The sequence below is a fragment of the Perognathus longimembris genome, chromosome 8 (assembly GCF_023159225.1).
Source record: "Perognathus longimembris pacificus isolate PPM17 chromosome 8, ASM2315922v1, whole genome shotgun sequence".
In the NCBI taxonomy this organism is placed as follows: domain Eukaryota; kingdom Metazoa; phylum Chordata; class Mammalia; order Rodentia; family Heteromyidae; genus Perognathus; species Perognathus longimembris.
In genome coordinates, this window is record NC_063168.1 from 56,373,100 (window position 1) to 56,395,033 (window position 21,934).

Sequence of the window (21,934 nt, forward strand, 5' to 3'; positions counted from 1 at the left end):
AATTATGACCTGTCAATTATTTCAAGCTTGATTAATGCACAAGTAGTCCATTCCTTTTACATCCTCTGCATGTTCTATTCATTTCTATTCTTTAAATTAATTTAGTGATGTTCATAGCCAGCTTAATTCACACAAAAAATCAGCACTATATATGACCATAAAACAAGAAACTATTTTTGATCCTATCATTGTTTGGATATGAAATGTCCTCCCAAACAGCTTTTATATTAGAGACTTGGTCCCCATCTGGTGGTGCTATCCTAGGAGATGCTGGAAATGGAGAAGGCAGATTCTAAGTGAGGGAAGTAGGTCACTGAAGTGGGTCCCTGGGAGTTGTCTTTGACTCCCTTACTATCTCTCTCTTCCTGTCCACCATGAGATTGAAAGTTCCTCTGCCACATGCTCTTATGGACAAACATGTTTTCTCCAAAGCATGGGGGGAACCAAAAATTCATGGATGGAATCCTAAGATACTTGGTTCATATTAAATTATTCTGGTCACTGGATGGAAAGGACAGAATCTGTACAATTAGGCTTGCTCATAACAAATTTTCTCCCCACATCCTGGCACTCTTCTCAAGGTGAAACATGTTATACAAATTCCCAGTCTTATTGTTCTTGGTCTTATCTCTTTATAGCATAATCCAAAGACATGTCCTCTGTTGTCATGAGTTTAACTATCATCACTGAGTACTAAAACTCTCCACTAACTTCAGTAATTACAACTTGAAAACAACCTTGGATTCTATAACATACAAGAATACAGTTTTCTTCATATGAAGGATGGAGCTGCTCATAACAAAGCTGCAGTCCTTTATCATCTGTTCATGATCTTCCTGTGAGAGTCAGCTTGTCAATCACAATGAACATTTATCTGATTTCTGAAGCAAGAATGTTCAGAACAGTCTAACTCATCATAATCTGTTCCTTCACAACAGCCTATAATCAAATCCTCATGCTTGACTCTTCATAAAATACCCTATATTCATTTATTTCTTTTCAACTCTACTCCTTATTTGAACCACTGGTTATTGCATGCTTGAAACAAGGCCAATTTACCCTCCCTAGCCTCCTTATGTCCACAATCTTTATACCCAGCACCATTAAAAGTTAAAACTGTTAAAATTCTTCCTCAAAAAATGAGCTGGGTGTCAGTGGCTCATGCCTCAAATCTCAGAAGGAAGTTATAAGCCAGCCTGGCAAAAAAAAGTCCATGAGACTCTCAAATTACCTAGAGAGATGCTGAACAGGAAGTGTGGCTCGAGTGGTAGAATGCCAGTGTGGATGAAAACACTGAGGAGAACCCAATGTCCTGAGTTCTAGCCCATACACATAATAAAATGTATTAAATGCATTAAGGTTGCATTTTTATGTTCAGCTTAAAAGATATATTATCCTACTTACAAATATAGGAAATTTTAGAATTTTTCCACTTTCTTTGTCTTATAGGAAATATTCAGATATACTGATCTGTTCAAAGACTAGAACAATGATCACCTGAATAAAGACTTCAGTTGAAAATTTTTGTTCTCTTGTCATATTTATGTGTGAAGTATACTTGAAAATAAACTGTAGACATTATCAAACCTCACCCTTAAAGTTTCTTAAATTAAGCTACCTAAACCCAGTATTATTAGTACATCAAAGAAAACTGACAATCCCCAAATACCATTTAATAACTAGTCTATATTCAAACTCTACCAGCTATCCTCCAAATGATCTCTGGGTTGGCTTTTTGTTTTTTAAACCTCAATTTAATTAAGATCCATACATCACATTTGTTGTTGTATCTCTTTAGTTTCTGTCTAGAAAAGTCATCTCACTTTTGTTTCTAGTACAAATCTATTTTTTTTTAAATCTACGTTTTTAGCTTCTTTCTTTCTCCTCAGTGTTGCCTAAAAGATGGTGGCTAGGTGTAAACATTTGAGTAGATTCATGTTGGAATTTTTTTCGGTGGTACTGGGTTGTTTTTGTTGCTGTTGTTTTGTTTTTGTTTTTGCCAGTCCCAGGGCTTGAACACAGGGCCTGGGCACTGTCCCTGAACCTCTTTTACTCAAGGCTAGTGCTCTACACTGGTACTGGGTTTTGAACTCAGAGCCTTGTACTTCCTTGTGAGGCTAGGTGGTCTACTACTTAAGCCATGCCTCCACCTCTGCTTTTAGAGATAAGAATCTCATAGAATTTTCTGCCTGGCCTGACCTTGAATCACTACCTTGCAGATCTCAGCTTCCTGAATAGTTAGGGTTACAGGTGTGAGCCACTGATGTCCAGCTTAGATATTTTTGAGAAGAACACTTCAAGGGTGTTATTGTAAACTTCATTCTGGTCACACAAGGAGTGACATAACATTAGGTTGTCACTTATTGACGATGTTGAGCTGGGATGTTTGGTCAAAGAAGTTTTGGAACTCTTTGATCTTGCCACCAAATCATCCCTACTACTCTATGCCACTGATTTAACAAGATTTTCATTTATGTAAAAGTTTAAGATATCCTAAACTATCTCACCTCTCTGACCCCCTCTGAGTCCCCATTCATCTACTTCTGACAATATCCTCTTCCTCTGTTTAGTTTTCTCCCCTTTCTCTATGTGAGTTTGAACTTCCTTACCCATTGGTCATTGTCCTCCATTAGCCAAACAATTATGATATTTTGTACCCAAAAGTTTCACCGAAATTACATACATTCATCACATTACATATTCTTTCCAATCCCAAGTTAATGACCTTACTTATTAGATTGTGCCACAGAAACAAGGACTATTTCTTCCAAATTTATTTGGCATATGATCTCTCACAGGGACACATCAATGCAGGTGCTTAGTGGTTACTATGCCATTACCAGGTTCAGTGGTTATTTGCAACAAATGAAAGTGCTCCCAATGAGCAAAGCAATAGTGAATGTGTCTGTAGATTTGTTTGGATGGTGGTGGTGGTGGTGGTGGTGGTGGTATGTGTGTGTGAGTGTGTGTGTGTGTTGCACTAAAATCTCCCTGTACTTCTATGTAGTACCCATGTTTGCAAACCAGTGACAGAAGGCACAAGTGTTTTCTACCATTTTCAGGACATAACCCATAGAAAATTGATTACTATTTGTGAGTAGTGTATTTGTTTAAGTGCATGGCCTAACTGGACAAACTACCTTAAGTAAACATGAGCCTTCATCAATACGTCTCACAAACAGGAAGACAAACAGGTAGACACAACAAATCATTCAGAAAACAGGTCTTATTTTGAAGCTGTGTGTTGGTAACCACACATGCAAAAAGAATTAAAAATTGAGATCACTGTCTGGACCATTCAGACCAAAGTTAGAGAAGTGTCCAGATAATGTTACCAGTATGAAGGATTTTGTTAACTCCATTAATGCAATACAAGGATATCATCCAGTTGAGATTTATAAGTAAATAATTCGTTCCCCTCTAGCTAGCATCAGCCACCTAATATTATAGAAGAATAACATGTTTGCTATGTCTCATTTTCATGCCTTGTATCATTGGTATTCCAACTTGGAAACTGGTGAGAAAGGTACTGGGCACACAGTTTTAAAAGGATCTGCTTTTTCCCTTCACTATGAGCAACCTAAACTGGAATGACTAAACAATGCAAATGGCACCAAATTCATCCTCTGACTCCAAAGTCAGTTTGGAAGTGTATAATGAAGTTATGAGGTTTAACTTCAGCTTCTCAGTTCTTATCCATTCTGTATCCTGTCTAGGCCCTCAGGAGAACTATCTAGTAAAACCTAGATAAACATAAGCAAATGATGTCCCTTCTCTCAGAAAACATTTGCTAATTTGGAGTCCAGTGGAGAAGTAGAAAGCTATGTCAGACTTCTTGTTATGGTGACAAAAATACCTATGCAAACAACTCAAGGAAGGAATGATTATCTTGGCTTATAGCTTCGGAGGTTGTGGTTCCATGTTTCTGAGCCTGGGGTCAGGAAGGTACAGCATGGAAGAAGGGCATGGCAAAGCAAAGCTGTTCAACTAATGGCAGTCAGGAAGCAGTGATAGGAAGGGGCCAACACAAGACATACCTTTCAAAACCACACCCCAGTGACCCACTTCGTCCAAGGGTCTCACTTTCCACAGTTCTATCACCTCCCTGTAGTCTATTCAAACTTGTTAATCAGCAGATTAAACCTTTGATTGGGTCAGAGCCTTTGTAATCTAATCTTCCGTAGAATCACCCTCACAACATACCCAGGTATGTGCTTTACTAATCTGTGAGTTTCTCCACCCAATGAAACTGAAAATCAACCATAACCTTCCAAATAGAGGGCATTTCGGGTGTCCACAGACAGAGGAAGATTATGCCTGGAAGATGGAAGGCTTCTTTTTCTTACTGGAGCTGCATGATGTAACTATAAGCAACCATCTACTCCAACTATTTTTTATGTATGACATTACTAGTATCCACCGAGCTAATATTGGCATCATTCCATGACATTTACAAAGTAGGACTCACATTAATTATTTTGTTTTATCTTAACAAACCTTATGAGCACCATTATTCATTCCTCTATTTTGGAGATAAAAAGTTGGTTCCTTGCCAAGTGCTAGCCTCAGGGTTCTAAATGAGGTCTTGAAGCTCTCCATAATACTCTTTACCTTCCCACTTGCTACCCTCCATTCAGGCCTAACAGAACCACTTTCCCTTCTCCTAGAAGATGGTAATGCTATATCAGCCTACTAAGTATGAAAGAGTATTTTCTAGGCTTCTAAAGCAGTAGCCATTGATTCCACTATCTACTCTCTTTGTATACACACACACACACACACACAAACAAACATTTGTGAAATATTTGGGAAGCAAAAGAGGAATAATAATAAATATACTTTATTCTTTCAATAGGATGTTTAAACCACAAGCAAAGGACAAATGGAGACCCACAGGACAAAGCCTATATTACCATCATAAACCCCAAAGCAGTAATAACTAGCAGTTGATTTGGAGAAACTAGAACTTTTACATTGCCTTTAAAGCACACATTCAATGATGACTTTTTAAAGAAAAGAGCTTTTCTCATGCACAGAGAGAGAGAGAGAGTGCTAAAGTTATAGCAAGTCCAATGACTGTTAAAACACACTTCAAACAATCCATGCAGCAGGGCATTGGAGGTTCATGCCTACAATCCTAACTACTCAAGAGGGTAAGATGTGGAGGAGGATCAGGGTTCAAGGCCAGCCTGGGCAAGCAAGTCTGCTAGATTCCATCTGCAAAATAACTAACTAGAAGCAGAACTAGAGGCATGGCTCAAGTGGTAGAGTGCCAGACAAGCAAGCAAGCTGAACAAGTACAAGACATTGAGTTAAAAAAAAAAAATCTATGGTTTGCTGTTTTCGTTGCTAATTTTTATCAGAAGGAAACAAAATAATGAAGATTAAAATCTTAATTCCATGAATCTCTACTGCTTGTTAGGCTCAAAATTCAAAAGTAACTAACATGTAAATTGTGGCCAAATATGCAAATACATGCTAATATCTTTGCAGCACATATTTTTTATTCTTTTTGCCTGGTACATGTTTTCTACCCAGTTCACCCTCACTAAAAAAATAAGAATAATCATAAACTTGAAGCAACCTCTCTGAAAGCTCACTGCTTAATTTTTATTTTTTACACATCACAGATCAGCAAATTTTCCTTGTTGTAAAGGGCCACAGAATAAATATTTTAGGTGTTACAGACCATGTGCCCTCATTGGAACTGTTCAGTGTTATCATCTCAGCATGAAAACTGGCCATGGACAATCTGTAAGTGAATGAGCCTACTGTATTCCAATAAAACTTTATTTATACAAACAGGCCCCCAGCTCACTGTTTGCCAGTCTCTTCTCTAAAAAATCGTTTTTACTAGGTCTAGTTGGTGTCTGTTTTTCCTTCTTCCTTCCTTTCTTTCTTTCTCTTTTGGTAGAACAATCTAGAATTTACTACTGAAACAGACTGAGCTGTGTTGCTTACCTGTGACCCGATGGTTTCCTGGAAGCAGCGGCCAAGCTGTGTCTTGGCAGCCACGGGATAGACGTGTGGAAGGAGCTGCTGGTGGGGGTATGTGGAGTGGGCTGTCTGGGTCTTCTGGGCAGGGAGCCCTTGGTATGATACTTGGGCCTGGCCTGGCTGAGATTCCTTTACCTTCTGGCCAGTGGGGCCATCAATTCTCGAAACCTGATGAATCTGGACGGAAGCCTCGGGAGGGTGCTTCACGTGGATGTTAACTATGTTGGGAGGAAATTTCACTGAAACGGATTGGGAGGAAGCCTGGTCAGTCACGGCTAAGTACAAGACAAGTCAGGAAGTAAGTTCTATACAAAGACACATATGTGATGCATAGGTATTGCATGTAGCATAAATTATACAAATACAAAGTGTATCTTTCTGTGTGGCACAATGCTCAAAATTCTTACCAGAATCAGCTCTCCACCTTGATCCAGAGCCATCTAAGCCTGGGTTCATTACTAGAATCTTATCTGACCACTGGCAGTATCTTCCTTTACGTGTCTCTGCTCTTCCTTTAGGCAAGGCTTCTTTGACTCCCAAGGCTGCTTTCACCCTTTCTTTGCCATCCTATAACCTTTGTATTATTCTTTGTGATCTGAGAGTTCATATTAGTAATTAAGATTAGGATAAATAACCCATGTAGCCAGTAGGCTAGCCCATCCAGTAGCCTCAGCAGGACTTGGCAAATTAACACCAACAAAATTGATGTAGCTTGTGTATTTGTTATGTAATTAATTCTAAAATTGTGAAAAGACTCAGAAGATACATACAATATGATCATTATACCTTAATATATGTATTTAAAAATCAAATTTCAATTTTAGAGACATTAAATCTCTAACAAAGCTGGGCATAGTAGCATACCCTTACAATTCAAGCACTTGGGAAGTGGAGATAATTGACAAGTTTAAAGTCATCCTGGGCTACATAGCATGACCTTGCATCAAGAAAACAAAACAGCCAGGTGCCAGTGGCTCACATCTGTAATCCTTGCTCAAAAGGCTGAGATCCACAGATTCATATTTCAGGGTCAGTCTGGGCAGAAATAATCTGAAAGACACAATCTCCCAAATAAGCAGCAAAAGGCCAGACTAGAACTGTGGCTCAAGCAGTAGAACACTAGCTGAGTAACCACAAAGCCTTGATTTCAAACCCCAGTACAAAAAAAAAGACCCCCCCCAAAAAAACCTTACAGAAACATACTTATGAAACAAAAATATTCATTTCCTCAAGTCATAAAATTCTGAAATTTATGTTGCTCATTGTCATAGATTAGTATATCTTATCAAAAGCATCAAAACTCTAGAATTTAACTAGCTTGAAATTATTTTCAAGAATTCCCCATTGTAGAAATGGCAATACTTGCATTTTTCCATTAAAAATAGAAATTCAGGTCCACAAAACACAACTCTCTTGTCCATAAAACCACAATGTGTACGTTCTTTTGTGGTAATGACATGCATGCGCACACGCACGCATGCACGCACACACACACACATAACCAAAAAAAAAAAGGGTATTTTATACCTGTAAGCCAACTGAATCTCTTCCTGTTTAAAACAAAATCTCATCTTCTGATTCAACCATTCAGGTTTTAAGGAATAAGAGCCAGTAACATTTCTCTGACCCCCTCCTTTAAAAAAAAAGTGTGTACTTATAAAGATGCCAGGTTTAAAAGAATGAATTAGTCACAGGATTACTGAGCTCCAAGTGACCTAGTTTACCTTCCTCTACAGATGAGCAGAGAGGGTCACATGACCATTGAGTACTAAAACCAACCTCTCTTCAACTACACTGAGTGGCCCTACTAGTGTATTACTTTGGGGGGAGCGGGGGAGCGGTCATCCTCAACTTGCTCCTCTCTCTGTTTTCCCAGGCCATATCAGGCAAGCATTGTGCAATTCCATCTTAGTGGTAAGAGCCATTAGAAAAGGATGGGCTCTTTTTCATTTTCTTATTTCCAACATGCCAGTCCTTTGTGGCCAAGTCCTGGAGCCACATGCCTGGGCCCCCATTCTATGTCTATTTTGATTCCTCAGGCACTAGGTCACACACTTCTTTCTGTTTTAATACCAGCCCTGGCCATCTACAGAGCCCTCAATTCTCTTTGGGTTTGACAGGTTCACAGGAGTCTGTCGGGTCAATGGGAAACAAACAGTAACACAAATCTTACCTTTGACTCCTTGCTGGCTGGTCATGGTTAGAGGCAAGGTATGTGTAGAATGGATGACATGCGGGCCCAGTGCTTTCCCTGGCTGTTGTGAATGTTGATAAAGTTTAGGCACACTGGCACCATGGACTGGGATCTGACAAAGCTTTCCTGTGAAATTTGGAGGGCACTGACATTTGTCCCTTGAACTGCACTGTCCACCATTCATACATGGAAGATGGCAGATGACTGCAAAGGAAGAGGAAATACCCAAGAGTTAGTTTTTCAGGTCAACCAAACAAACCCTCCAAACACACAAGCCATTACCTTACAGCTACTATATTCCCACTGGCTTTAGAAAGGGTAAACTAAGAGTAAATACTTAGCTGAAGAGTTCTTATTATTCATTACCTATTTTTGGTTTTCAGGTCCTTGATTGAAACTTTTTGTGTCCATGTTCATTTCTTTTTGGTTTTATACCTTTATCAAGTTTGGGTGGCAGGGTAAGACTGGCTGCATAAGAATGTGCTTGATATGTTTGAGAGCATTCCTTAGCTTTCTTTTGCTTGTTTGTTTGTGTTTTTTGTTTGTTTTTTTCAGTACTAGAAGTTTGAACTTAGTGCCCTGTGCTTGTTAGGCAGGCACCCTTAGTGAACCAGGCCTCCAGTCCTGTTTCTTGCACTGGTAATTTTGAAATAGGGTCTTGCTAGTTACCCAAACCCACATCTGGAGCACAGTCATACTATTTTATATTTCCTGCTGCAGCTGCAGAACGATATGCAGATTCCTCCACCCAGATGGGGCCTGGCAAACTTCTCACCCAGACTGGAATTGCAATTCTCTTGATAGCAGACTCCTAATAGATTGGAATGTCAGGCACATGACACTACACTTGGCTATTGGTTGAGAAGGGATCTTGTGAAGCTTTTGCTAGAGCTGAACTCAAATCCCAATATTCTCACTCTCTAAATCTCAAGTAGCTAGGATTACAGACATGATCCACCTTTGTTTTCTACTTTGCGTTCTAATTTGAGAAGCACTAGCACTGGTATTAGCTACTCTTTGAGGGTCTGGTAGAATTCAGCATTAAATCCATCCAATCCTGTTTTTTCTGTTGGAAAATTAATCACTACTTGAATCTCATTGCTCATTATAAATGTGTTTAAGTTGTTTATATATTCTTGGTTCAATATTGTTAGGTCATATATGAGTAGAAATTTTTCATTTCTCCTAGATTTTCCAGTTTATTGGAATATAATTTTTAATAGTCCCTAATGATTCTCTGAATTTCACTGGGTTTTTTTGTGATTTATATTTCCTCTCTAATTTTATTAGTTTTAGTTTCTCTCTTTTGGTCAGCTGCAATAAGGGTTGGTGGATCTTGCTTCTTTTCAAAAAATTTTCTTTCATTGATTGTTTGGATTATTCCTTAGTTTTTCACTTCATTAATTTCTGTCATGGTTCTTATTATTTCTTTCTGTCTACTTACTTTGGGCTTGACTTATTCTTGTTTTCCTAAGGGCTTGAGATAGGTCATTAGTTTATCAGCAGTCTCTCTGATTATTTTTTAGTTGGGTAATGAATTTCAGAAGTTTTTAAGTCTGATTGAGTTCAGCTTATGATCAAGTTAATCACTGCTAGTGAATTCTTACCCTTTAAAAACTATCAGCTTTATCTAATTTAAACACTATCAACTTTAAAAAAGTAAAGCCTCTTCTCAATGTTAATTTCTTCCATATCTTACTCTTATTAAATCCTCTTCTATGACCATATTTTCCAGGAAAAAAAAAATTGTTCACTTCCCAACACACTGTAAGGGAAGAGAAGACTGTATCTTTCCTTCCTTTACCCTTCTCCACACAAACTATGCTTACTAAGCTCACCCATGATCTCCATGTTCCTAACTCCAATGGATTTCACTCTCCCTTCATTTATATGACATCTCACTATTCTGTTTTGTGTTTTGATTCTTCCCTATCTCGCTTTAATAGTCTTTAAATCCTGAGAGGTTTCATGATTCAATTTGAAAAATCTTCTTCACTAACTCTACACACTCTTCTATGATTTCATATGTTGAAGTCACCCAAACTTTTAACCATTTTCTTCTGAGCTTCCTGAACAAAGTTTTCTGCAGATTCCAACTATCTAATGGCAACCTATCTCCATGGAGATGTCCCACAATACCTCAAATTCATGATGTCTAATTCTTCACTCATTATCTTCCTTCCCATATCTATAGCCACTTGTATCCACTTCTTTCCCATGACTAGGCCTTTGTTCCTTCAGCAACATCATCACTTATGCGTATCATCTCATTCTCTACAATAGAATTCACTGAGCGTTACCCAGTGTCCTCTCATAGTCTTCAACTTTATTCATGTGGAACCCTGCACCTAGAACACATCTCATTTGGCCCCTTCAGCTACTTAACTTCCTACTTGTCTTTCTAGATTTTGGTTAACCCTCACTTTTGCTGGAAGCTTCCCATTTGCTTCCTGTGTACTTGCATGGGAGTTCATTCATTACCATCATATTACATATAAATCTTCCTATTTATAAGCTGTCACTGCATAACAACTGTCTAGCTACATCTCTTTATGTATCACTCCACTAGAACTAAGTGAAGTCAAAGAATTTGTCTCTAATAATTTTCCCCTAGCATGTACTTCTAGAAGAAATAATTAAGACCTGAAAAAATACTGCACTATTTGTGCCTACCACCTTATCAAATGCCATTCTAGTAATAGAGAAGTCTCTACACTTCAAGCACTTAAGAAACTTAAGAGATTAGACAATATATAAGTAGACATACAAACCAGAAAATAAGTCACAATTGGAAAATGTGAAATATAAATCAATTGGAAGTTCAGAGAGAAGAAAAGTTGTTTCTAGTAAGTCAAAAAAGCACTTTCCAAGGAGGGAGATTATTTGGGACAAGTCTTTAAGACAAACAAGATTGAGAATTCAGGAGAGTGCATGCTATGGAGACACTGGTATAAAGAAGGGAGAAGATAGTGAATAAATCCATTTTGCTAAAAACCACAATTCCTGAGAGGAAGGAAAAAGATCTGGTTGGAAGAGGTAGGTTTGAGTCAGCCTGTAGAAGTTACTAATGGCCCACTTTAGATTTGATTCTGTAATGAGTGAGCTACTCTATGGGCATCAAGAAGAGAATTAAAAGGTTGGTGAATGCTTGGGAAGATTACTCTGGTTACAGCAGCAGGATTAGTTGAAAAGGAAAGTGGCAAAGATGGATTAAGTCAGTTAGGAAACTATCATAATAATTGATAGACACGATAAAAACCACAGGCATGGAAAGAAATATGCAGTAATATAAAGCTGAGGGAAAGACTTGTAGAACCTGGAGATGGAAATAGGAGGAAAAGGGTTGGCTAGGAGAGTGGAGAGAGTTAGAAAAAATTTAACCATGGTCACAATCCAGAAATTGCCCTTGATGTTTCAGATCAAGTCTAAACTATTCACCCTAGGTGTGGTCTAGAAAAGAGTGTCAGGTCTACTCTGAGGTTCTGGGTAAAAGAAGAAGTCAAAGTTTGAGTCAGTGACTTCCAAAGTCACACTTCAATTTTGAGTTGAATTTCTCAATCAGTTTGGCCACACTGGGTGAGCTCAATGCATTTACTTGGTAAAAAAACAAGGGGAGCTAGGCCAGGATTTCCATGTACTATGAATAATTGATTATAACTGGAATACAGATACTCCTCACTTCCAATATGCCGGAATTTCAGTGGCCATAGTACATCCAATACAAGCTTCATTGCTATTTCTTTAGTCTGAAAATCATTTCATGACTAACAACTGTACATCATTACCAATGGCCAATCACATCACTTCTCTCAAACTCTGCTGGTGATAGGACACTGTATGCCAGTTCCATAATTCGGGCACAGACAACAAAATGTGTTGGCTCCTCACTCAAATTGATAAAATCCACAGGACCTTTTTACAAAAGCAGATAATCAAGAGAGTATGGGCTGCTAAAAACAAATGTGTAGCAAAGAAATGAAAAGTGATAACTCTAGATATAAAAATGCAAAGCAGGTGTGTCGGATGCTTTGCAATTCAAAATTGGCTTCTCTTAATTCAAAATGAAACATGACATGTTCATAGAAATAAAAGATAGTCCATATTTTAAGGTACAAAAAATAATGTTACCATGTGCAAATTATTCTTGGTTAGTTCTATTCAAGTTGCATTGTATTCATAAACTGCTTGGTTAGATGGAAATCCTTTAACGCCTTGTTGAAGATAATTAGAAAAGAAATAATGAACAGTTACTTTAATTCTTGGTGCTTCTAACATTTTTAAGTGATGGACTACCTAATAAACCTTAGTTTTACTGCTTAACTTGCCCTAAGAGAATTCTTTTGTGTGTGGGGAGGTGCAGCCCTATGCTTAAATTTAGGACCTGGATGCTATCTCTGAGCCCCTTTGTGTTCAGGTTCAGCGCTCTACCACTTGAGGCACAGCACCACTTCCAGCTTTTTCTAAGTAGTTTACTGGAGATCAGAGTCTCACGGACTTTTCTGCCGGGCTGGCATGGAACTGCGACCCTCAGATCTCAGCCACCTGAGTAGCTAGGGTTACAGGGGTGAGCCACTGGTGCCTGGCTTGTCCTAAAATAATTTTTAACATTTTGACAAAAGTATTTGAGGGCTGGGGATATAGCCTAGTGGCAAGAGTGCCTGCCTCGGATACACGAGGCCCTAGGTTCGATTCCCCAGCACCACATATACAGAAAAAAACGGCCAGAAGCGGCGCTGTGGCTCAAGTGGCAGAGTGCTAGCCTTGAGCGGGAAGAAGCCAGGGACAGTGCTCAGGCCCTGAGTCCAAGCCCCAGGACTGGCCAAAAAAAAAAAGTATTTGAAAGTCATAGACCTTGAAATTCTTCCATCAATTATTAAGATGCGAATGAAGACTATATCATCTATACCAAAATCATTTCCTATTTATAATCACCTTTTAAAAAAGACCTAGCAAAGGATTTATTTTTCCTAGATATTTCCAGCATCAATGATAGACTTTAAAATTTAATGAACTGACCATCTCACCTCAGTAAGAATGTCCTATATCAAGAAAACTAACAATAACAACTGTTGGAGGGGATGTGACCAAAAGGGAACCCTACTTCATTGTTGGTGGGAATGTAAACTGGTTCAGCCACTCTGGCAAGCAGTATGGAGATTCCTCAGAAGGCTAAATATAGAACTCCCCTATGACCCAGCAGCCCCACTTTTGGGTATCTATCAAAAAGACCACAAACAAAATCACAGTAAAGCCACCAGCACAACAATGTTCATCGCAGCACAATTTGTCATAGCTAGAATCTGGAACCAACCCAGATGCCCCTCAGTAGACGAATGGATCAGGAAAATGTGGTACATATACACAATGGAATTTTATGCCTCTATCAGAAAGAATGACATTGCCCCATTTGTAAGGAAATGGAAGGACTTGGAAAAAATTATACTAAGTGAAGTGAGCCAGACCTAAAGAAACATGAACTCTATGGTCTCCCTTATTGGGAATAATTAGCACAGGTTTAGGCAAGTCACAGCAGAGGATCACAAGAGCCCAGTAGCTATACCCTTATGACCACATAAGATGATGCTAAGTGAAATGAACTCCATGTTATGGAAACGATTGTTATATCACAGTTGTAACTACTTTCAACGTCCCATGTGTATCCATAGCTTCTACTATTGATGATGTTCTTGTATCACCTTCCTGTGGTTGTATCTACACTATCTCTGTAATCTTATCTGAGTATATTGGAAACTGTCTATACTGGTATTAGAACTAGGAAATTGAAAGGGAATACCAAAATCGAGAGACACAGGGTAAAAAAAGACAAACAACTACAAAAGCAATACTTGCAAAACTGTTTGGTGTAAGTGAACTGAGCACCTCATGGGGGGAAAAGGTAAGGGGGAGGGGGGGAATGAGGGATGATGTAACAAACAGTATAAGAAATGTATCCAAAATAGAGAATGCCTAGAAGAGTTTATAAGTAGTTAAATAGATTAAATACGTGAATTTAAGAAAGAGAATACTTTTTATTACTCTGTATATTATGATATTCAGACATTAAAACAATTTTCTGGCAAAAAAAAAGAAATGTATCCAATGCCTAACATATGAAACTGTAACCTCTCTGTACATCAGTTTGATAATAAAAATTTGAAAAAAAAATAAAAAAATTTAATGAACTGAACTGGGCACTGGTGGCTCATACTTATAATCTTAGCTACTTAGATCTTGGTTAAAATCAGCTTGAGTAGAAAAGTGTATGAGATTCTTATCTATTATTAACCAGCAAAAAGCCAAAAGTGGAGTTGTGGCTCAAGTGACAAAGCACCAGAGTTGAGAGAAAAGGCCAAGTAAGAGAGCATGAAGCTGGAGCTCAAGCTGCCAAACTGGCAAATAAATAAATAAGTAAATCCAAATAAACTTAATTATTTTTCTTTAAATCTATCTTTCAACTCTGAGATCACTTTCCTACATCTGCTTCAAGCTCTGCACTACTGCATGTGGGTACAGCAATAATCCCTTGAACTCCAAAAACATTGTGTCTCTAAAGTCATAAAGGACATGGCTTCTCCTTGACTTCCTTTAACCAAGAAAAGGCTACTACTGTTCATAACCATTCATGAATGAAAAATAAAATGTCCATTCTCTTATTCTAGCATTTTTCTAAACACCTAAATTCCAATATATAAAGCTCTATGCCTCAGCTCAATAACTACATGTTGAGTCCTTTGTGGCAGGTCTTTGTACACCGAAATCACCTTTTATATCCAAGAAAACAAATTTAAAACCAACTTACAGGATTTAGGATTTAGCTATGAGTAATTTCTTTCTGTTTTAAAGTTCATACCAGTCTCAAAGCATCACAGTGTGATATACCACCTATGCCCAAACTGTTCTATAAAATCTTCCCAGAGGATGGGGTGGGAGGAGGAGGAGAGGAAGAATTAGGTATCTTTCAGGTTGACTTGAGAAGCTCGTGGTATGTTGGTTGTGAATCTGGTTATGGCCCATATATTTTAGAAACTCAAACAGAAAAGGTGCAGCATAGGACACTGGCTGAGAAGTTCCATAACCTTGGCGGTGGGGTGTTTGGCTTGGACATGACTGTAATTCACCAGATCGCATCAGTGCTCCCCACGGCACTGTTGTAAAGAAGAAGAGGTATGTGGGCCCTCATCCTGTAATTCCAAAAAGTATAACTTCATGACAAAGCAACTCAAAGTATCTCATGACCTCCACGACAAAAGGTGGAAATGAGCAAAAAGGATCCAGGCTGGGAGTGCTAGCTGGAGATTTGACACATGCCAAGCACACCCGCTGCAAGCCATGGGACTCAAGAAACCGGGCTGGCACAGTAAGAGTTCTATTCTAGGTCAAAAATCACAATCCAGTTGCGATGAACAACTACTGATGACTGTGTCTTCAAATATGCACACTGAATTTTCTTGAAGCTTGTACTCTAAAGGTACGTTCTCTTCTGTTATCCTGACTATAAAGAACACCTCAGCTATTCATTTCCAAAATGCCTTCTCAGAAGTTCTTGACTCTCCTGCGGCAGATCCTGGCCATTCTGCCTGCCCACAGCTCCTGTGCCAGCAGACAGATCATTTCATTACTGTGGGACAGGGGAAAAAAAAAAAAAAAAAAAAAACAAACGCTCCCAAGACAAACTATTTGTCATTTCACAGAAAGGGTACATTCATTCACTTGAATGGCTACTTCAACATTCCTGCGTTTTCTAATTAGAAGAATGATGCTTCCTTAAAGGCCTTCAGAGTATTGGGGGTGGGGGGTGGAACAGCATTTCAGAAAGCAAGACATTACTTAATTTCTTTCCTTGTTCTTCCAGAAAGTGACTTGGGCTGGGAATGTCGCTCAGTGGTGGAGTGCTTACCCAGCACTTACCTAGGGCCCTTGGGTCCCTTCCCCAGCTTCAATCAATCTCTTCTCCCTCCCTCCCTGCCTCCCTCCCTCCCTCTCTCCCTCTCTCTCTTTCACACACACACACACACACACACACACACACACACACACACACACGATGCTTCGACAAACACACTAAGAACCTAAACAACACAAACGATGTGTTTGCCTCTTCTTTTTTTTTTTTTTTTTGGCCAGTCCTGGGCCTTGGAATCAGGGCCTGAGCACTGTCCCTGGCTTCTTTTTGCTCAAGGCTAGCACTCTGCCACTTGAGCCACAGCGCCACTTCTGGCCGTTTTCTGTATATGTGGTGCTGGGGACTTGAACCCAGGGCCTCATGTATAGGAGGCAAGCACTCTTGCCACTAGGCCATATCCCCAGCCCTCTTCTTTTTTTTTAATTAGCGCATGTTGATAGCACAAGGACATTTTGTTATCATTTCTCTATACATGGTGCTTGCCTATTAATTCCGTACACCTCACTCTCCCCCAAGAGAAAGTGGATCTGAAGGCCAAGAAGCTGATGGCTGATCAGCAGATCTGAAAAGGCCAAGTCCTACACATAAGCAGGGAAGGACAAATGCCATTGGCTTTCTCCCTATGAAATGTATAGGTCTGATGCTGGAAAATGACCTACTAGCAAATCTGGATTTTCTGTGAACTTTTACTGATGTGGAAAATCAATGAAAAGAACATATGCGGTAGGGTTGGCCTCTAACAGCCTGTCTCATAAGGTGACATTTAAGCTAAACCGAAAAGGAGAGTAATCCAGTGACATAAGAAGTTAACCGAAGAACAATTACATGAGCTAAGCTCTTGACGTGAGACCATTCAGAAAGGCCAGGAGTCTGAAAGGGGGCTGGTATGGATGAAACATGGGAAACAGGAGGAAAGAGATAAGATGAGTTGTATAGAGAGGAAAGGGGCACCATTCTGTTTCTACCTACAGAGGAAAGGCAGCCTGTGCAAGTAAATACAGTGAAATGGAACCCAGTAAATTGGAACATAGTAATGGAGCAGAGGGAATCAAGGAGACAGAACCAATGCATAAACCAGGAACTAGGATAAGTCAGCTACGAGCTCCTTGATTGCACATACATTAAATATGTACTGTAGGGGCTTTGAGTTTCTGTACTAAATTTTCAGTTTTTTATGTTGACTACTTAGCCAGATTCAAGTTAAATTTCTAGAAGGTTAAAATTTCCAATACATTGAATATGCAATCATTCTGAGATCACAGAAAATTTCAAACACATAAAAGTAAAGAGGAGTACATGCAAAAGAGAAAATAAATTTCCATAGAGATTTATAAGCAAAGGAAAAATACTTCAGTAAGAAAGTTAAAAATAAACCCATCCTACTCTACCTATCAGTGAGCATTGTTTTTCTGTAAAGGATATTTATGAATCACAATTGGGTATGTATGCCGGTACTGAGGCTTTAACTCATATTTCATCCGTGTTCCTCTTACCTGTCTTGTTGCTGCTGTTTTTGTGGTAGTGTAGCTTGAATTCAGAGCCTTAAGCTTGCTAGGCAAGCACTCTACCACTTGAGCTACATCCCCATGTCCCATTTTACATTGTTTTTTCCAGTTATGGTCTCCTTAACATTTTTCTTGGGCCAGCTTCAAATTGTAAGTAGTTGGAGTCAGAGGCATCTGCCTGGCCTTGGATCCTATTTTTTTATATAGTTTCACTGCAACTATGTGAAAGGACATACTATCATTTCAGTCACTGTAATACAGTATTTTCTTTAATATCTTTGCAAAAGGCTGTCTCAAAAACCAAGTAACACCACTTAAGGCTGGGCTATGTAAAGTAATATTGAAAATAAGCTTTGAAACCTTTCTAAAATTTGTTTCACTGTAACAACTTGAAACCTCTGTCTGCATATTCTCTCCAGAGACAAGTTCCTCCTCCCACTGAGTTCATTAATATCCTCTTGGTATTTATTTATTTATTCCTCAGCCTCAGTAAAAGACTGAAGATTAACCTATATTTGGAATTTTTAAATATTTCCAAAGTCAAAGCCTCAACACACACATCTAACATAAGGGGGGAGGGGAGCCTACAGTAAAACACTATAACATAGGAATCAGACAAACAGGCTCCAAAAGAGAAATTTTCTTTCAGAGAAGAAAGTAGGATGCTGAATAGTTAGACAGAGAATCCAGGAGACACCTGCAAACTTGTCTGGGGCATCTGACATAATTTTTAGGTTATTTATTCATCTGTTCTGTGTTTGTATCATTCAGTTCCCTGTCTTGTTCTTGGGTTCAAAGACACAGGAAAAGAGGTCAGGATATATTCATCTTACACAGGAACACATCATAAAATTACTAGCTTTCTCTGAAGATTTCAGAGGGAGGAAAAAAGCACAGTATGTATCTATAGTTTACAAAATATATCTTCAGCTCCTGTGGTCTGCATGTCTGTCTCTTCCAAAACTTACATTGAAACCTTTATTTTTGTGCTCATGATGGGACTTGAACTCAGGGCCTGAGCGCTGTCCCTTAGCTTTTTGGCTCAAGTCTGGCACTCTACCACTTGAACCACAGCTCCACTTCCCATTTTTTACTAGCTCATTGTAGATAAAGAGTCTCACAAAACTTCCTAACTTGGCTAACTTCAAACCTTCATCCTCATATCTCAAGCCTCCTGTGTAGCTAGGATTATAGACACAAATCCCTGAGATGTGCAGCTTACACAGAAACTTAATCTTCAAAATCAGATGTTGATAGTGTTTGGAAGTGGGTCATTGGAGAGACGATTAGGATTAGGTAAGGTCACGAGGGTGACTTTGTAAGAAGAGGAAGAGAGATTCAAGGTAGCAAGCTTGTTTTGTCTAGCCACGTGAAACACAGCATAGCCTTGAAGCTGCAGAGAACTCCAAGGAGAGAGAAGACCCTTACTAGAAAGAAGTCAACCAGGAGCTAGAGTACTGGACTTTACGCTCTTGGACTTTTAGAAGTGCAAACTAAAAAATCTAAATAATCTAATATCGCAATAATTTTCTTTTTTTAATAATTATTTATTGTCAAAGTGATGTACAGAGGGGTTACAGTTTCATACGTAAGAATAATTTTCTTTATAAATGACTCTGTTTGTGGCAGTCAGTTACAGCACCAGAAAACAGATAAAGACATCTGCAAACACTAAGAAAGTCATTTTCAAACTGTGTCCGTAAAGTACTAAGGTTTTACAGAGGTGTGCAAGGGGACCTGCTAAATCATCGAATTCAACCACCTGTCGTATGGCAGGTAGAATGAGGCACTGAGGTTGTAGCGACTTAGGGATGTCATGGCCTAGCCCATGATAGAATGCTGAATTTCCTCAATTCTGTTCTGTGATCTTTCCAACACTTCTCCCATGTTGGGGAGGGGCAAAGTCACCTCACCATACAGCCTGGGCCAGGCCCTTTCTCAGGCTTTTTCTGCAGCCACCAGCCTTTCACAAGTGGCAAGAGGATAAGGAGACAGATGGAACTTGGACCTAAGGTTTAGCTACATCAGATAGCCTCAGGATCTCATGCAAGGATCTAAAACCACAAGTTGGTTCACTTTACTTTCAGCTTATAAACAGAAGGATAAAGACATTTCCTGGGAGGGATAGATTCAAGAACAACTAAGTGAGAAGAGAAACACTGGTGGTGCAGAGAGTGAATTTCCATCCCTGGAGAAGGCCTACTGCCCTCTGAGCATCCATCCCCTGTCCTCTTGGGCTCCAGTGAGAGGGGAAGTGAAGGCAGGAATTGCTCCAATAGTGAGTGCCCTTTCAACCAATAGTGGTTGTCTGTCTACTTTGAGACACACACTGTTGAAACACTTCGTAACCATCAGAAAACAAAATACACAAGAAGTCCCCACCCACTGGGCGTTTACTTTCTGCCATCTAATAGTTCTTGTAAGGCTTTGGATATCAATGGAGAAAAGGCTATTGTCCTGATTCTTTGCATTACTAAGTTCATCTCTGGCACTTCAGTGGAGCCTGAAGAGGACAAGAAAGGCAGAGACCCAGTGAGTGGGCTGGGGAAGGGTTCCTCTGGGGACTGTGGCAGGGCATCCAAGGGACTCCATCTGCAGTGGTCGCTGAGTGTATGGCCAGGCAGACCTGGGGGGGAGAGTGTGTGGTGGGAAGCACCAATGGGATCCTCTCTAGAATCCACTCTGAGAAGGGTGAAGTACACAGGGGCTTGGGTAGATCTGGCTTAACATGTTCATGTTATGTAAATCTACAAACTAGTAACACCAAAAAGGTTATTAAAGCCATCAGCTGTTTACATTTGCATTCTCTGGTAAGTAGATAGCTTTCATGCTTGTATGTGTTACAGAGAGCTAGAGCCTTCACAATTAATATTTGAATATCTGTATAATAAACTGCTAGAAGTAAAGTGGTGGTCCAAGTGTTAGAGTGCTAACCTTGAGCAGAAAAGCTCAAGGACAGCACTTGGGCCCTGAGCTCAAGTCCCAGGACTGGCACAAAAAATAACAACAAAAATACATACTGCTCGGTTGGCAGATGGTAGATTATATAACCATTCCTCTATGGTTTTTAAATTTACAATGTTTTTCTTTTTCTAATATTACCAATAGAGCTATAGAGAACATCCTCAAACACATAGTTTTGTTCTTCTTAGTAATTATCTTCTCATATAGTCAAGAGTTATTGGTTCCTAAGTTACTGGTAACTAACTATTCCGAAGTTACCAGTAACTAAGTATTCTCAAGGCAGTATGATAGGAGACACAGGGTAAAAGTCATATAGGATCCCACTAGTCTAATCTAATGGTTTCATCGTGGCTCATGGGGTGGACACAGAACAAAAGCATTAAGGTCAATGGGCTTGAATCAGACTACCAGGAATTTAAATCCAAGTCTCATCACTTCATAGTGGTAGAACCTTGAGCAACTTATTTAACCCTTTTCTATTCCATTTCATCACCTGGAAAAAAATGAGGATAACAATTACATCCAACTCCTATGGTTATTACTGGGATTGAATGGATCCATATGATTTCAAGAACTTGGCACAGAGTAAGCAGTCAGCCAGTGTCAGCCGTCACCATGGACTGCAGGATGATGATGGAAGGGAGCAGTGGGAGCACATAGAAGGGGAAGCCAAGCCAGCATCTTGGCAAGGAAGGGATGTGCATCTTCTTAGCCAGCCAGACTCTGCTTCGTTCACTGCAGGGCTGTTCGGCTGCAGAGGCGTCAGGACATGAATCCTTCAAAAAGCATATGCTAGTAATAGCATCAGCACCCTGTATGAGCCTATCAGTTTCACCTTTAGCTGGTCAAAACTGCATAAGTCTACCAATTTGCTATTTTCCAAGTGATAACTTCTGAGCCCTAAATATTGCATCTATCATCTGATTATATTATAACTCTGATTTGGTATATATTCATTATAGATTGTGACCATTTTCCACATGCATTCACTGGTTATATGTTCTCCTTTTCTGAACTGTTTTGCTATTCATTTAATTTTGCTTCTCATTTAGCATCAAAATCAATTTCAATGTCTTCAATATAGATTTTATGAATAATTTTTTAAGATCTGACTTGAACAACTGATGAACATATCTTTGTAGATCTACATACAGATTTATTTTTATATATAAGTAAGTTTATACCTACTTTTTTTGTGTTGCATTGTTCAACCCTTCAGAAGCTATTGGCTAAGTATCTGATAGGTAACCTATTTCATGTTAACATTAGACTTTCTTCTTTTCTTCCATAGCTAATCTCATCTGGAGTCTTTGCCCAATATACAAATATGGGATATAACTATTTTTGCTTCAAGTTGTTATCTTAATATCA

General features: G+C 39.1%; 1 protein-coding gene across 17 annotated transcripts in view; it reads right to left on the bottom strand.

Moving 5' to 3' along the window:
* The window catches only part of Ltbp1 (latent transforming growth factor beta binding protein 1), a 376,707-nt gene that overhangs the window by 171,553 nt on the left and 183,220 nt on the right, over positions 1–21,934 (bottom strand). For all 17 annotated transcript variants that reach the window (XM_048353153.1, XM_048353151.1, XM_048353150.1 and 14 more), the window contains 2 exons: positions 8,171–8,395; positions 5,962–6,236 (listed from right to left, as the gene is read on the bottom strand). In XM_048353153.1, the coding sequence (XP_048209110.1) occupies positions 5,962–6,236; positions 8,171–8,395 (500 nt within the window). The remainder of the gene's footprint in view (positions 1–5,961; positions 6,237–8,170; positions 8,396–21,934) is intronic.